The 16067-nt window shown below is 51.2% G+C and overlaps 1 protein-coding gene across 2 annotated transcripts in view; it reads right to left on the bottom strand.

Annotated features, from left to right (window-relative positions):
- Positions 1-1228: 1228 nt before the first annotated feature.
- PCNXL2 (pecanex-like 2 (Drosophila)) overlaps positions 1229-16067 on the bottom strand; it is a 120824-nt gene continuing 105985 nt past the window's right edge. For both annotated transcript variants that reach the window (XM_008580854.1, XM_008580855.1), the window contains exons 8-13: positions 14737-14970; positions 13239-13351; positions 3797-3941; positions 2892-3122; positions 2084-2358; positions 1229-1511 (exon numbers count right to left, since the gene is read on the bottom strand). In XM_008580854.1, coding sequence (XP_008579076.1) covers positions 1292-1511; positions 2084-2358; positions 2892-3122; positions 3797-3941; positions 13239-13351; positions 14737-14970 — 1218 coding nt within the window. In that variant the 3' untranslated portion in view covers positions 1229-1291. The remainder of the gene's footprint in view (positions 1512-2083; positions 2359-2891; positions 3123-3796; positions 3942-13238; positions 13352-14736; positions 14971-16067) is intronic.

Below are 16067 nucleotides of genomic sequence, written 5' to 3'. Positions count from 1 at the left end.
GTCTGGGGCTTCAGAAGCCCCTGCCCAGACGCTGCCACAAAAGCCCATGACTGCTCCCAGTGCAGTCCCCATGGGTGACAGGGGGTGCGTCTGAGGAGAGGAAGGGGCGGCGGCAGTTCCAGGCCGATCCGCTGCAGGCGCGGGGTCCTTGCGTGTCCACATGCCTGCCTCTGACCCCCCAGCCAGACCCCCGACTCCGGTCTTTCCCTGGCCCAGATGTGCCAAGTGCTTGGTATTTCACCATTTGGTCAATCACTTCTGTGATCTTGAAACTCACATTTTTCACGTGATGACAGATGTTAGTTAACTGGGCGATGAGCAGGCCCGCCTGAGAGCCAGCCCGGGGCACCAGAGCCCGGCCGCTGGGGTTCAGGTGGCATCGGCTGGGGCGGGGGAGCGCTTTTTCCTTCTGGGAAGCTGACAGCAACCCCTTTCCCTGTCTACCACCTGTCTTTCTACCATCTGTCCCTCCATCTGTCTGTCCTCTTGCCCATGGTTACATACGTCCTGTGACTTCGGCTCAGTCCTCTGCCTGGCTCTGGGCACTGCCAGGAGGCAGGGGCTGTTCCTCCGAGCTGAGCTGGGGCAGAGGGGGCAGGGAAGCAGGCACAGGGTGCTGCTAAAAGGCTTCTGGATGGTGAGGGGAGACTGAGGCAGACACAGAACGTGAGCACCGACAGGCTTGAGAGGCAACGCCGGGGAGCAGCGGAAGCAGGCGAGCTCTGCCTCTCCCGAGTCCCCAGGACTCTGGTCCTTTGCTCACCGCCAGCCTCTCCTTTTCCAGCCCGGCCACCCTGTCCCCAGCACAGCACCAGGAGTGGGGTTTCAGAAGCTCACCCGCCTGGTCGGGCCTGACCACGTAGGCCTTAGTGTCAGCAGGATTTTAAACTTCAGACCCAGCCCGGGCTTGGTCCCGGCTACCTCCCGTGCTCCTACCTGCTGGCCCCTGAAATGTCGAGCTCAGTGGAGGGAGGTGAGGACCAGGGAGAGGCGGGGAGGGAGGCAGGGTCCTGTCTGTGTGCACGCCAGGGACACCCGGAGAGCAAGACCCCGTGTGGGTCAACCGCGAGTGAGAGATGGCACGGTGTGGGGTGGACAGATGTGAATGGCTGTCCAAGGTAGTGGACAGACAGAAGGAAAGATGGCAGAAGCTGAATCTAACAGAGGGGGAGGTTGTTTCTGAGCAGCACCCACGTGAGTGAGTAAACTCCAGGCATCTCCTGGCCCAGTGCTGGTTTTTATTGCAAGAAGGAGCTCTCAGGTTAGAACAGCAGCACACCCACGGCATTGCTCATGGGACCAGATGGGCCTTTATGAGTGACCTTGTGGCCCCACCACACCCACCTGTCCTAGGTGTCCCTTCCCGGGGTGAGGCCCAGCGCTGGGAGCCACCTGTCCTGGGCTGCTCCGTGCTGCTCTCCTGGTTGCCGCCCGCCGACGGGCCCCTGCCTCCGTCCACGTCTTCGATGTTGCCCCCGCCATGCTGGCCGGCACTGCAGTCCTTCCGCACTCTGCGAGAGGGAGAGGCCTCAGGGATCCCCACCAGCGCTTCTCTCACACCCCTAGATGCCCCAGCACACCCGATCTGAGTCAGGACGGAAGACCATGCTCTCTGGGTGAGTGGCACACCTGGGGCTGGGGTTCCCCAAACCTCGGGGTCTAACAAAGGAACAGACCGCAGCAGGATGCATCAGCTTCAGCCTCCACCTTCCACGAGGACCCACAGCTGTGGAGTCTGCTAAGGACCTCGGCCACCTCCAGGCAAAACTTCTTAGAACTCATCCCAAGTAACAGAGACTTATCACTATGACCAGGTAAGACATGGGCGTAGAGACGTGTGCAGGGGAGTGACAGGGGTTGAACGGTCACTCCTAAAGGCCCATCACCTCGCAGCCCAGCAAGACGCAGGCAGATTCCCAGCCTGTGCAATGATCCAATGAGCCATGAGATGCCACTTGGGAATAGCAGTTTTAACCATAGGAGAAAAAGCTGATCGACTGGGAAATTCTAGCCAGATGGTCGAGCGCTGTCCACACCCCACACCCCCAGGCACAGGGACGGAGCCTCTGTTGTCAAGGCCTACCTGAGCCACTTGGTCCGGAACCACGTCCTAATGCCATCCAGAGTGACCGATCTGCCCCAGACGTCCTTCAGCTGCCTGTGGGTGCCTAGGTAGGACGTGGTCAGCGGGGACACGTACATGGGGTACCCCAGGGGCTGGTCGCAGGAGGAGTTGATCAGGTTGCGCAGGACCTGCTTGTTGTTCTGGATGCTGCCGCGCTCGGGGTTGCGGTTGCGGAGGAAGATGAGCTCCTGCTGCTGCCCGGCCCAGAGTCCCCGCACGCATTCCTTGTTGACCTGCAGGACAGCGACGGGCAGGGGAGAAAGCCAGGGGGCCCTGTGTCCCAGCCTGTTGGCTGCAACCTACAGGGGGTGAGCGGGGCTCTGGGACTGGTGTCGGTGACGGCAGCACTGTGGCCTGACACTGTTTTCACCACCAAGAACGGCGGTCCCATGGCATGGACAGGACGCCACGTTCATGGGAAATGGAGAAAGTAGAAAAAGTCAGCCTTTGTTTCAGCCCAGTGGTTTGAGGCTACGTGAAAAGGGAGTCATTGGGACCACGGCTCATGGATCCAGGAATGCGATATTCGAGAAAGGTCTGGGGTTCCAGAGACTTGAACGTCTTTAGAGACGAGCTAGGTCCTTACCCCATCTCCGTGTGTGTGTCGGGACCTTGTGCCCAAGTCCTTGCCCGCAGGCTGCCCTCCCAGGTGGGGAGTGACCTGCCAGCGGAGCGCAGCCCCTGCCGGCTCCCTGCCCGCCCCTGCTCTCGGGCCAGCACTCCTCTGTGACTGTCCCTGTCACAGGGACTCGTGCAGCTGCTGTACCTTGATCACCTTGAAGCTCAGGAAGCCTCTGTGCAGCATGAGGACCTTGTACTCATCCACACCCTCGTCCACCACGTGCCGCAGCGTGAGCAGCTCCTCCCTGTTGGACAGCACCGCGCCCCTCCAGGCCGGGTCCCCCTCGTGGCAGATCACCACCTTCCCCTCGAAAGACTGGATGGCGTCGTACAGGACCACCGGGTCCTCGTACTCGTCGGGGCAGGTGAACTGGTCCTGGTGGGGAGACGCCCAGGAGTGGCTGTGGGGAGGACCAGAGCTGGTCCCGGGCCAGCGTGCAGATGGGGACTGGCCTGTGACCTCCGGAGCCGAGTCCTCTCCCCACCTCGCTCTCTCCCCTGTCCTTTCTCTGAATCCAAGCTGGGTACAGAGGAAACCTCTTGATCTTGCTGCCCTAACCAATGGCATGTGCCTGGGACAGGGCTTCATGGCTGAGGTCCCTGTGACTCTCAGGTACAGGTGGACACTTCTGACATGTCCTTGTCTCTGGCCAATGTCAGGAATATCCAGACGGCCTCCGTACTTAGTTACCTAAGTAATGAACCACTCACAATGCCTTGTTTTTTTTGTGGGAGAGTGGGTAACGCTTCAGGCTTATACTCTTAAAAAACGGATCTCTGGGGCCGGCCCGGTGGCGCACTGCTACAGTGTGCCGCTTGGGAGTGCGGCGGCGCTCCCGCCCGAGGGTTCGGATCCCACATACAGACCGGTTCCCGCTCACTGGCTGAGCGAGGTGCAGGGAGCAACACCGAGGGTTGCAATCCCGTTGCCGGTCCCGGTCCGGTCCGGTCGCGACACTGAGGGTTGCGATCTGTTGCCGGTCAAGAAAAAAGACAAAAAGGAAAAAAAAAAAGAAACGGGAGGAAACGTTCTCCAAAACGGATCTCTACCTGGTGAAGTTTCAGGGACATCCGCACAGCAGGAGCAACGACTTTGTGCAGCAGGTCCATGTCAGCAAACACCCACTCGTCTCGTGCCGTTATCCGAAAGTCACCTTTGAAGAGGGCGTGGAGACCGTACAGGAAGGAGTCCAGGCTGCAAAACAAAGCCCTGATTACTGTTGACTCGCCCTGAACAAATGTACAGGATCCTGTCACTTGTGCAAGGTTCAGGTCTCCCATTTGTCCAGGTCAAGAGTTACCCTGATGTCCACAGGCTGAGCTGGCAAGGAAAGGAGGGAGACTCTGGGCCCTGGCACCCCAGCACCCAGAGTCCTGGTCCTACGGCCTGTTTTCACCCTGGGGACATGTCTAGTGCCGTGGTGTGGGCGTTATCCACACCCGCATCAGGAGCCACCAAAGCACTTGACCCCTGTGTGTGACGTTAGAGGTCCAGGTGAGAACTTCCTGGCAGGTACGCACTCCACGCTGCAGTCTCAGTGACAGGCGGACCTCTCCCAGTGACCCGCCAGCGCTCCACTTCTCGGGAGCTGACTGTGGACTTGCCCAGGCACCTTTATGTCTCTTCTCTATATTTCTGGATATCCTCTCTGGGCTGTTACTCATAATAAATGGTGGATTCTACCACCATATGGAGAGAGGAAATAAAACCCCAGGAAACCTCAGATTGGTCATTTAGATTCTCAGAGAATATCCACTTCCCAGTCCCGCCTTTTCTTTTCTTTTTCGTTTTCTTTTTTAAAGTTTCCCTTAGAGGACTTTATATCTCTATTTGCACATGGATCATTTATTAAATTAGTAGGCCAAAAAGTAGAAAGATATTTTACAATCGAAGAAAAAGCTGGACACTGGACTCGAGTGAAATCATCGGAAGCACAGGGTTCTGAGACTCGTTCCTCCAGCCTGGTGCAGAGCGGGCGCTCAGCCGTGGAGGCGTCCTCCTGCAGCACAAGAAAGCCCTGAGCACGTGGGAAGACACGAGGCTCTTCCCGTCACCAGTGATGGCCCAGGGAGACTGAAGCCCAGGCTGCACCAGACCCCGCCAGTCCCACCCTGTTTCTGAATGACTAGAGGAAGAGGCACAACGGCGAGGATTAGAGAGAATAGAGAATGAAGATCTCTCCGGATTATCCGGGTTTTCGTGTTTCTGGCTTTTTCCTGCCTTGCTTCTGTTTCCTGCACACAGTGGAGTATCACCTGCATGGAGAACGGGAGTGTCCTCCAGGAAGTCTCTCAGGGCCTGGAGCCTTTGCATTTTGGATGAACACGGGGAACCCTCTGGGAAAGCGACCTCTCCTGCATTCTGGGGAGAGGGAGAGTGGGCCCCTCTTTATTTCTGCTCATCACAGCTGCCTCTCTCAGCCCCGCTGCTACCATCCCTGAGGGTGGTTATGAGGCACAGCACAAGAAACAGCATCACGGACAGGGTGACCCTGGATGGAACGAGCAGGACTGTGCCTGTGAAGGGGATCTCCACAGAAGGCTGCAACGCAGGACTCAGAGCTGGACTCTGAACTCAATGCCGCGCATCAGACCTGCACGCGGGGGAAATAACTCCACGGAAGGCTATTTTAGCATTTTCTAGTGAAACAAGCCACTGTCATCAATTTCCTTCCAGAATCCCCTTGAGAACTACTCCAAGGCTTCGCGTCAGAGCAGACTGTGGGAAACAGGAGCGGCCAGGGGCTGGCCCGGTGGGGCTCGGGTGCCATGGCCTGGAGGAGCCCAGAACCTTCCAGAACGAGATCCAGGAGGCAGCCTTCCAGAGGCTCCCTGGGGCTGTGAGCTTCAGCGGCTACCTGCAGGCATCAAGAAGGGAACTGTGGGACAGCGGAGGCAGGCTGCAGAGGCTGGTGCCCACCTCTGCTCTCCACTGAACATACTGCAAACGCTCCTGCCACCTGATGGGAGCCGGGTACTAAAACGGGAGTGCTGAGTCCTAAGAAATGATGGTGGGAGTTATTCAGGAAAGGTTGGGGATGCCATACTGCTTGCTCAGAATGCCCTGCGTGCACGTAAGAGAAGGGTCCCTCCACGTGTAGGGAGGGGCTGGTGGCAGAGGAATGCTAAGGGGCTTGTCCAGACACCCAGAGCCACGGCCACAACAAGATGCAGGAGCAAGCAGTCCCAGGCTCAGCTGCCACGTGCCTGGCTCATCTGCAGAGATATTTGTCAGCAGGAGAAACTCAGCTTCCACAGGAGCTTCTGACTCCACAGCAGAAACTTTCCCTGTTGTTTCTATCGTGGTGATTTCTGCTGTTCTACTAAAATGATTCTCTACGTAGACAACAAAATCTGAGTCAGAATTCCACTGGACTGGGGGTGTTACTCCCAGCACCTCAAAGATCAAGACATCCCATAACTAGGGTGTTTCATTACCTGCAGTGGCTGTGACGAGCATGGCAGGTCTGCAGGACACCTGCAGCACATGTCTGACTTGGAGCTTCACGGGGCTTTGTCTTTTCAAGACTCTCCTGGGAAACGACAAGCCCCCATCCCCCCGGCCACCAGCTGGAGCTGGGAAACAGTGTTGCCTCTGAGTCAGTCCAGGTGGCCTTCATGGGACTAACACAGCCCCCCCACCCCCCACCCCACCCGGGGATGTCCGTGAGGCAGGCAGCCTGTCACAGAGTGGTCAGCCCTGCAGCCAGCAGCCGGGAGGACCACGTGCAGCTGTGTGGGATTCGTGTGCAGGGAGGCCCCCCAAGGAGCCTGGCACGTGTGTTAGAGAAGCGTGTCCCTGTGTCGAGGACTGAAGACGGCAGCACCAAAATAAGCACGGGCTCCCACGGCACCACCTAAGAGCTAAATATCATAATAAATAAAAAGCAAATAAAAAAAAGCGGTAGAAAAACATCGCTACACCAGGTCAGGACCTTGCATCGTGTGTGTGTGTGTGTGTGTGTGTGTGTGTGTGTGTGTGTGTGTGTGTTTGCTTGCAGCTGGCCAATACAGGGATCTGAACACTTGACCTTGGTATTACAAGGCCACGCTCTAACTATCTATCTGAGCTACCCGGCCAGCCCTCTAGACTCTGATTTCTAAGTTTCCACCTTCAGTCTGGCAAATGGATTTTAATCCTTTTTTCAAGATGATCTGGTAGGATGGCGGGCCCCAGATGGAAGCTCAGGAGAAGCAAAGGCACGTCTGAGGTTTCTGAAGAGCACAATTTTCTCCGTTCCCCGTGGGTGGGAGGAGCGGGCAGATAGATGATCGATGGAGTGACCCTAGGCCACAATGGTGACCTCCTGCCACAGGTGCATGGCAGGGCTTGGCAGAGCATGTTCAGGCTGGCCTGTTTTCCTATCACTTTTCCAGATCAAATCAGCTTTGAAGTGTTCTGTCTTCTTGGAAGCCTAGTCTACTCCAAGAGGCAGTAAATTTTCTTCTGCAAACAGACCTGTTGCTGCTGTGAAAGCTGCCACCTTCTCCTGATCGGCCACCTGTGACTGGAGCACCGGCAGGGATCAGCCTCTTTGTCTTCTCGGGAGCAGCGGTCAGTGCCCCGGGCTCAGTGGAACTGTTTTGACTTCCTACTACAACAGCCTGTTCCCTGTCTATGGCTTCCTTCCGTGGGAGACACAGCCCTTCAAAGAAGATATGCCCCAAACCTCAAGTTCAAAAACTGATCAGCGTTTGCTTGTCACAACCATGTTAATCTATCCCACCTCCGGGACCTGTCAACATCTTATTTCATTTGAAGACATTTTTATATAACTGCATTCTTCTGTCCACCGGCATTCAGCATATCATTTACACTGGTTTTCAGTTTAGTCATCCTTCCTAATTTTCATGCACATATTTTTTCTTTCTCGAGGACCGCCCATCAAAGCAATGCCACTTTCGTCAAGTCAGAACATTTCCTCAATAAACTAATGAAGTGAAGCAGAGCTCGAGGCTTATGCCAGGCCGTGACATAGGACTTACCTAAGGAGATGGTGTTCAAAGTCATCTGTCACTCTCTGACATTAAGTATGTGAGAATGACTTGCCAGGTCTCATAAAGTTCACCCAAGGGCATACTCCTGGTTTTAGAATTATACAAGATGGAGCACCTATGCATACACACACACACACACACACACACACACACACACACACACACAGATTATGTGCCACTTTTATTTGAACATGGATATAGAGCACATATGCATACACACACACACACACACACACACACACAGATTATGTGCCACTTTTATTTGAACATGGATATAATTACACTAAGTAAAATATCAGCAAATATCAGTAATTACACTAAGTAAAGTATCAGCAAATATCAGTAAAATATCATGCCAAGTAGAGCTTATCTCAGAATTGCAAGGATGTTTCAACACGAGGAAATCTCTCAATGTAATCCATTGCATGAATAGATTAAAAAGAGGATAACATCATCTGAATACATGCTCCAAATTTTTTTAAAAAACTCAACATCCTTTCTTGATAAAAGCTTTAGCAAGCTAGGAAGAGAAGGAATCCCTCTGCCTTGATAAAAATGGTCTATTAGAAATCTAAAGCAAAGCTCATTTTTAGTGCTGACATATTAGACTCATTCCCATTAATAACGTCGGATTAAGGCAAGGGTGCTGTGGTGGGCAGAATACTGGCCCCCAAAGATGCCCGTGTCCTAAACCCTGGAAGCTGTGAATGTATTACCTTACTTGGCAAAAGGAACTTTTCAGATGTAAATAGATGGAGGATCTTGAGGTGGGGAGACTACCTGGATTACCCCAATTTTATCACAGGGGTCCTTATAAGTGAAAGAGGGAGGCCGGAGAGGTAGAGTCAGAGAGATGTCAAGATACCAGGCTGCTCACTTTGAAGACAGAGGAGAGAGACCAGGAGCAGAGGAATCTGCACAGCCTCTAGAACAGGGAATGGGTTCTGGCTCAGAGCCTCCAGAAGCAGCGCAGCCCTGCAGACACCTTGATTTTAGCCCAGTGAAACCCATTTTGGACTTCTGACCTCCAGAACAGAAAGATAATGCATTTATATTGCTTTAAATCACTGCGTCTGCAATGATTTGTTTCAGCAGCAATAGGAAACTAATACAGACGCCCACCTGCAGCATTGCGCTGAAGGTCACAGTCAACGTAGTAAGAAAAATAATTGAGTTATCAACATCGGAAAGAAAAAAAGTCAAAATTGTCGTTATTTTCACATAAGTCTTTCCATCAGAAAATCACAGAGAATTAACTGAAATGTTATTATATTGACAGAGTTCAGTATTGGTGCCCAGAAAGAGATCAATCTAAAGAAAAAAACAAACAAAAAAAACTTTCCTATATATCAGAAGTAACCAATGAAGAAATTACAAATTTCTAGAAAATGATAAAATTTTGCTAAAGGGCAATTAAAAAATTGAATGATCAAAAAGATACCCTGTATCATTGAATGGTGTTCACTTTGTTTTCTTAAATTAATCTGGATATTCAATACAATCGCAATCAAAATTCCATCAGAGGTTTTCATGAAATCTGATTCTAAAATTTCAGCACAGGGAAACTTGGCTTCTCTGATGTCAGAACAATGTATCCCTCTAGTAAACCCAACAGTATAGTGCTGTAAGAACAGACAAATCGATCACTTTGACAGGAGCGTAAATCCAGGGGCACACCGTTAATGCACGGGATGTAGTATATGGCAAAAACGGTATTTCAAGGGGCCGAGCCCGTGGCACACTTGGGAGAGTGCGGTGCTGGGAGTGCAGCAGCGCTCCCGCCGCGGGTTCGGATCCTATATAGGGATGGCCGGTGCGCTCACAGCACTCACTGGCTGAGCGCGGTGCGGCCGGTCTCAAAAAAAGGTATTTCAAGCCAGTGGTAGTTTTTACTAACTAACCAGCTAATGATGAGCTTCTTAACAAATGGTGTTGGGCCACGAGCTATCCATCTGGGAAAAAAAATTGGATCTTTGTCTCCTTTTGGATCCCATTATGTACAAAAACAAGATCTATGTGGATGTGTCGGGAGACAGTACTCTCTGGATCTCTCATTCCCCGACGCATCCTCCTGGGTGTGCCAAGAATGTAACGCCCAGGCTGTTTCTCAGGGTACGGTCTGAGGTGACTGTCCTCGAGGGAAGAGGTAACATCCCACTCTGTTATAAAACGGTGGGTCCCCCCAGCTCAGTGTTCTTCAATGGAGAATGGGTGCTCTGAGCCACCCCATGGGACTTGGGGCAAGGGGCACCTATACAGATTTGTTAACGCTCATGCAGTCTGCTGTGCTGGGAGGAAATAAAATCCTCTGTTTTCTTGTTCTCTGCCAGATTCCATGAAATAGTAAAAAGCTAGCTTATTAGCTAATAAGTAGGTTAAAATCAAACCCCAGACCCAAAAGGATTCAAAAACTGAATGTAAAGAAATAAACCATAAAAGTATCAGGGGGAAAAAGAGCTACAGAAACATTTTTAAGAAATGCACACAAAATCCAGAAATTATAAAGTAAAAATTTTAGAAAGATGTCATGAATAAAAGACACATGCAGCTCGGTAGAGAATATTTTAACTCATATAAAAAGGTGTTAATATCTCCGCATGTGAACACCTCCTAAATATCAGTAAGTACTTCACAACAATGGGCAAAGTATATAAATAGACAATTCACAGAAAAAAAAAATAAGTGACCAATAAACGTATAAAAACATTCCTACCCTCACTATTAACAATGGAAATATAAGTTCAGATAAGATCGAGATATGTTATTTCACGCATGAGACTAGAAAAACTTACAAAAGTTGGAAAACTCGGCATTAGTGAAGACAGAGCAGTCGTGGAGACAGTACACAGTGGGGCAGCTTTTTTGGAGAGTTTGACTGCACCTATAAAAATCTGGCTTAAAATTCTTTTTGAGCTCTGGTACCTTTTTTCTTTTCAAGCAAAGTCCCCTATGGAGCCCCAGCATACACAACGTAATGCACAGCTGTTCAGTTGGAGAGAGGCACACAGCTGTTTGGTTGGAGAGAGGCGCACAGCTGTTTGGTTAGAGAGAGGTGCACAGCTGTTTGATTAGAGAGAGGTGCACAGCTGTTTGATTAGAGAGAGGTGCACAGCTGTTCGGTTGGAGAGAGGTGCACAGCTGTTTGATTAGAGAGAGGTGCACAGCTGTTTGATTAGAGAGAGGTGCACAGCTGTTTGGTTGGAGAGAGGTGCACAGCTGTTTGGTTGGAGAGAGGTGCACAGCTGTTTGATTAGAGAGAGGTGCACAGCTGTTTGGTTGGAGAGAGGTGCACAGCTGTTTGGTTAGAGAGAGGTGCACAGCTGTTTGGTTAGAGAGAGGTGCACAGTTGTTTGGCTGGAGAGAGGTGCACAGCTGTTTGGCTGGAGAGAGGTGGGACTGTGCCAGGCTCCTGCCCCCTCTCACTCCGACCCTCCCTGCTCCCCAGGCTTATCCAACCATGTCAGAACTTTACGGACTTCAGACCCAAACCACGAGCCTTGGCATGTAAAAGACGGTGCCTTTTGTAAGCCAGAGACTGAAATGAAAATGCCCCCTGGATTTTGCTATGACGTGGGACCTCTCAGTAAAGTGAACTCGTCCCAGATGATCAAGCCTTTCCCTAGAATACTGAGGGGAAACTTCCCAGATTTATCTCATCACCATGTCTGCAACCAGCAGAGGTGACTTTGAGTATGAGAAACTATTTGAGACAAAGAAAATCCCATCAAAACAAGGTTAAAAAAGGAAGCTGCTAAGCACGGTACTTAATCAGGGGTGGGGTGGGGGGAGACCAAGCCAGAAATGCCTGGATCTGGAATATCCGAACAAGTTATGCAAAGAACAAGACTGAAAAAGTCTTTGAAAATATCTTAGAGGACCTGAAAGAAATATTCGCAGGATTTATTTACAATGTGTAAGGGGAATTTGAAATTTATAGAACACTGCAGAAAGATCAAACAAAAGACCATGCTGTATTGTTTTAACCATCTACTCAGGTGCCATGAATATCTGAAGACTGACTCTGTGATGTCACGTGCAAGATCCCACAAAGTCCTTCTCAGGCACTGTTCTCTACTTCCAGTTCCACAAGCAGCCCCATAGGGGCCCCCACACCCCGTTTCACAAAGTGCACAAATGAGGCATCTCTAGACTTTCAACCATCATCAAGCTTAATCCCGGATGGCCACGTAGGCAGTGGCCTGGGTCCAGCGTGAGGCTGAGCTGGGGGAGGAAGAGGAGGGTGTGGGGACCACTCAGCTGCTCCCCGGGGTATGTGCCTATAACACGACACTTTAGCAGTCAGACACGTGGCATTTCTCGCAAATTGTGGCATGCAGGAGTTGAGAGAGCAGCTAACGTCACAAGTCCTAGCCACCCTCAGTTCTCACCTTTCCCTCTTGGGGACTCCAGGCTACTGCCTCCGAGGAGGACCGGAGAGACCTGCCAGCCTGGACAGTCCCCTGATGAAGATCAGCTCACAGCTGGAAATCAGGAGGAATCAGTGGGAATCACACTGGGAGACAGTCACAAGTCTCCCTGACAGCTCAGGGCTGCAAAGGCCAAGTCAAATATCCAGAGAACCCCTTCTGCAGAGCACCATGTCAACACCACGACACGGGAACACTGAACACCACCCGCGGAGCAGAGACACCGGGCAGGGCGGGGTCCACACAGGAGCCCTTTCTTTCCTGAGCCCCCAACCTCGGCTGCCCACCAAAATCCCCTGGGAGCCCTGAAACATCGTTCTGTGTGATTCCACGCTCAGAGGCTCCTTGAAGTTGCTCTGGACTGGGGTCGGGTCTGGGCATCAAGATATTTAAAATTCCTTCAGGAGATTTTAATGCACATGTGGGCTGAGAACCTCTGATCGAGGCGACTATACAGAGGGGCACTGGCCTGAGCACCATTTCGTTTGTGCAAATGAGTGGCAGAGGGTGACAAGGGGCCAGCAGAGAGTTTAATTTGGTGTGTTCTTTTAGAAGAGAGACTCGGGCTATTTACATACTGAGGGGGCAGATCCAGTAGAGAGGGAATTTGAAAAACAGGAGAAGGGGCAGCCAGTTAATCAAAGCCCCACAGAGACAGGGCAGAGTGGGGTCTGGATGACAGCTCAGATGTGAGGATTTTCTCCTTGAGGAAAAACAGAGAAAGGGAACCAACATTTCTTCAGCATCACCTTTGCTGGGTACCAGGCTAGGCACTTTGCATGCACGATTTCATCGAAACTTCCCAGCAAATCTACAAAGACCTTGGGAACACAGAAGGTCCTACACCCACAGTTCCTGGGTCGTGATTCTTCCATATTAATGATATTTCCAAATCTAATACTCCAGAGATCACAGTAATCAAAAAGGTCTTGCATGACTTATTATGGAAAGAACTATCTGGAAGAAATATGATCAGTCCAACTTTAAGATAAAGAAAATGATGGACACAATCTGTCAAAATGTGAGATGTGGGTTTGTACACAGGAAATGCCCATGTCCCCCGGTACCTGATGGCCATGTTGTGAGCTGCTGCTGCCAGAGCTCTCCTCCCCAGGATGCACAGGGCAAAGGACAGTGTCACCAGAGCGGAGTCCTCGTCACAGTCCAGGGTCTGTGAAGGCTGAAAGAACACAGATAGTCATGGCTTGCACACGGGCTCCGCCACATACAGATGCAGAATGTGTAAATGCAGCTAGAGGAGGCTGGCTGAGTCAGTCCCCTCTGCAGTGGCCCCGGGGAGGCGGATCTCTCTGTCCCCTGAAGCAGTTTCTCTTCTGGTTGGGTGTGGAAAAAAACTAAAATGGGAAAGTTGCTTTAGGAGAGAAAAGGGACTAACACGTGGTTTGATGAATGAATTTTCTGGGATGGTCAGAACTTACAGTCACACAAATGCCCCCCTTAGCACTATGCAGTGCAGGGGACAGGCAGGGTCTAGCAGGGGGAGAGAAAGTACACGAATCTGGTGCAAACGAGGGTCTCTGCCCCCCCCCCGGATTGAATTGACCACAGCCAACAACTAAATTGAAAGAGCTGTCCAATGTCAGCTGACAAACGGGGAGAGGGGAGTGCGCAAGAGATTTAAAGTTGAAATATCTTTTGCAAGAAAAATGCGATAATTTCATGAGCCAACTGAGGACAGAGCGAGCCGTCCTAGCCGCAGCCAAACACACCATCAGGTTCTTTGCCCATCTCGGCCACCTGAACAGGCCGTGGGGGGGAAGGTGACCACGCACGTTCTCCTCGGCTTGCCTGGAGAAAGCGGGGTCGGCTGCTTGCCTTTTCTGCCCCCTGTCTTTAATGACTCATGGAAAGGTCGGGCACCTGGGCTGGCATCATGGTTGGGCTCTGTCCCTACAGGACAAACCACATACTCCATCCGCTACCGAGGGAGTTGTTTTCAACTCGATTGGCTTCCCAAATCCTGAGCAGCTTTGCTTCCCTCCCTTTCCCATCTTCCTCCACCTCCTTTCTTTTGTAATCTGTCATCCTTCCTGGTGTCACTTCTAACAGGCAGAAATGTCCCCTGCACATGAGCAGTAATGGCACAAGAAGTAACCTGGACCATCGGATTGCTAAAGAGACTTTGCACGTCCACGATACAATATGTTCAGTAAATGCTCCCGATATCAGCACGGACACACTTTGTACAGTAATCTCTAAATGTAACTTCAGACAAAGAAGTTTCCAGTGTTCTAAAGCTATCATAGAGGCTTAAAATTGCACTGATCCTGACCAGAGGATAAAAGGACACAAACAAGGGTAAAGATGATACAAATCTATCCATGAATTCTGCAGGACCCCTCGTATCCCTTTCAGGATGCATATTAATTCACTGATTTAATTTTGTTTAACTGTTAAGTAAACACTTATCCAAACACGAGTGACTTTTCTTTCCTCTGTTTTACTGCAGTCTGCCGTGGAGTATAAGAAAGAAATGGATGGTACAAGGTCCCTTGTTTTATAAACCTGCATTCCACGTCCCCAGCCCCCACCTCTGTCGCCTACCTCCTGTCTCTTCCGAGCGCAGTACTGGATCCACTCTAGATACACGTTGCAGAAGCTGGCACGTGTTATCCCCTGCAGGCACGGGACGTAGTCATCGTCGATGTTAATGTTCAACATCGCAAGGTCACGCTCAATGTAATGCCACTTGGCAAAGGGTTGCAGGGACTTCAGAAGCGATTCATTTTTGATCCAGGAGAGGAGTTTGGGGGATGTTACCATATAGTATATTATGCTCTGCAGAGAGAAAGCAAGATGCTGAACTCTTACAGCCATTCGAAAGCCAGGAAGACTTTATAAAAATTATTAAATCCCACAAAATACATCAACTTTAGGAAAGTATGAGACATGAAATCCCTGCATGTGGTATCATGGTGTTTCCTGTTAGGTGTGATGCATAGAACCAACTTTTGGGACCTTCTAGAATGTCCTCTCTCAAGGGTCATGGCAGGGAAGAGGCATGTGAGAAAACTATAATTCCAGCACAATGAAACAGCACAGAGCTTCCGTGATGTGGAACGGGGACAGCAGCCCTACCCTTTCCAAGAGAAGCCCACAAGTCACCCTGTGTGCTTGGGTTGCTGCAGGCCTCCAGGGATGCCAGGCTGGGCTGGTCCAGTGGGCAGACCCTGTGCCAGGACCCTGGTCATAGAGCATTTAATGAACTGAAACAACCCGTTTGTTATGGGAACTACCAATGATGTAAAATGGTCGTCGCACACAAACTCGATCCTGAGTGCCCAGTGACATCTGTGGTGCACTCAAAAATAACCCACCTTTCCCCCTTAAGCAGACACTGTCCTTAAGCATCCCAATGGGGGAAAATGCCTCTCCTGGGCTTTATCATCCTGAGTCACAGCTTATTGAAAGCCATCCTGGAGTTTTCAAATGAATCCATCCTCCCAAAAAGACTGGTGCCTGGCCTCGAGAAGTAAAATATGGGACAGAGAAGATGAGAATCCAAGGCTGACGGGGGCGCATCGGCCACAGAGCAGCGTGCACTGCTGAGGAGTCACTTCCAACACTCGCGACATTGTCATCATCATAGAAAAATGATGAAGTGGTTGGGGGGACCCGGGACATGGCGGCGCATCTCATCCTGCAATCGCAAGGGACGAGGGGGTGTTTGCGGGGTCTGACACAGGGAGGCCGAGACGCGTGCCCTCGTCGGGATCAAACACTCGACTGATGGCCTCCTCCGTTTACAGAAACACAGTCTTTCCAAGTGAGAAAAGAGAAGGGAGGAAATGCCGGATGGACGTGAGCCTGCAGGAAGCCCTTTCCCAGGGCGTGCCCCGCCCCTCCCTCCTACTCTTTGGCTGGGAAATGAAGTC

This window comes from Galeopterus variegatus, unplaced genomic scaffold, assembly GCF_000696425.1.
Source record: "Galeopterus variegatus unplaced genomic scaffold, G_variegatus-3.0.2 Scaffold2178, whole genome shotgun sequence".
In the NCBI taxonomy this organism is placed as follows: Eukaryota; Metazoa; Chordata; class Mammalia; order Dermoptera; family Cynocephalidae; genus Galeopterus; species Galeopterus variegatus.
Note: the sequence above shows the minus strand (reverse complement) of the source record. Positions and strands in the feature narration are given on the sequence as shown.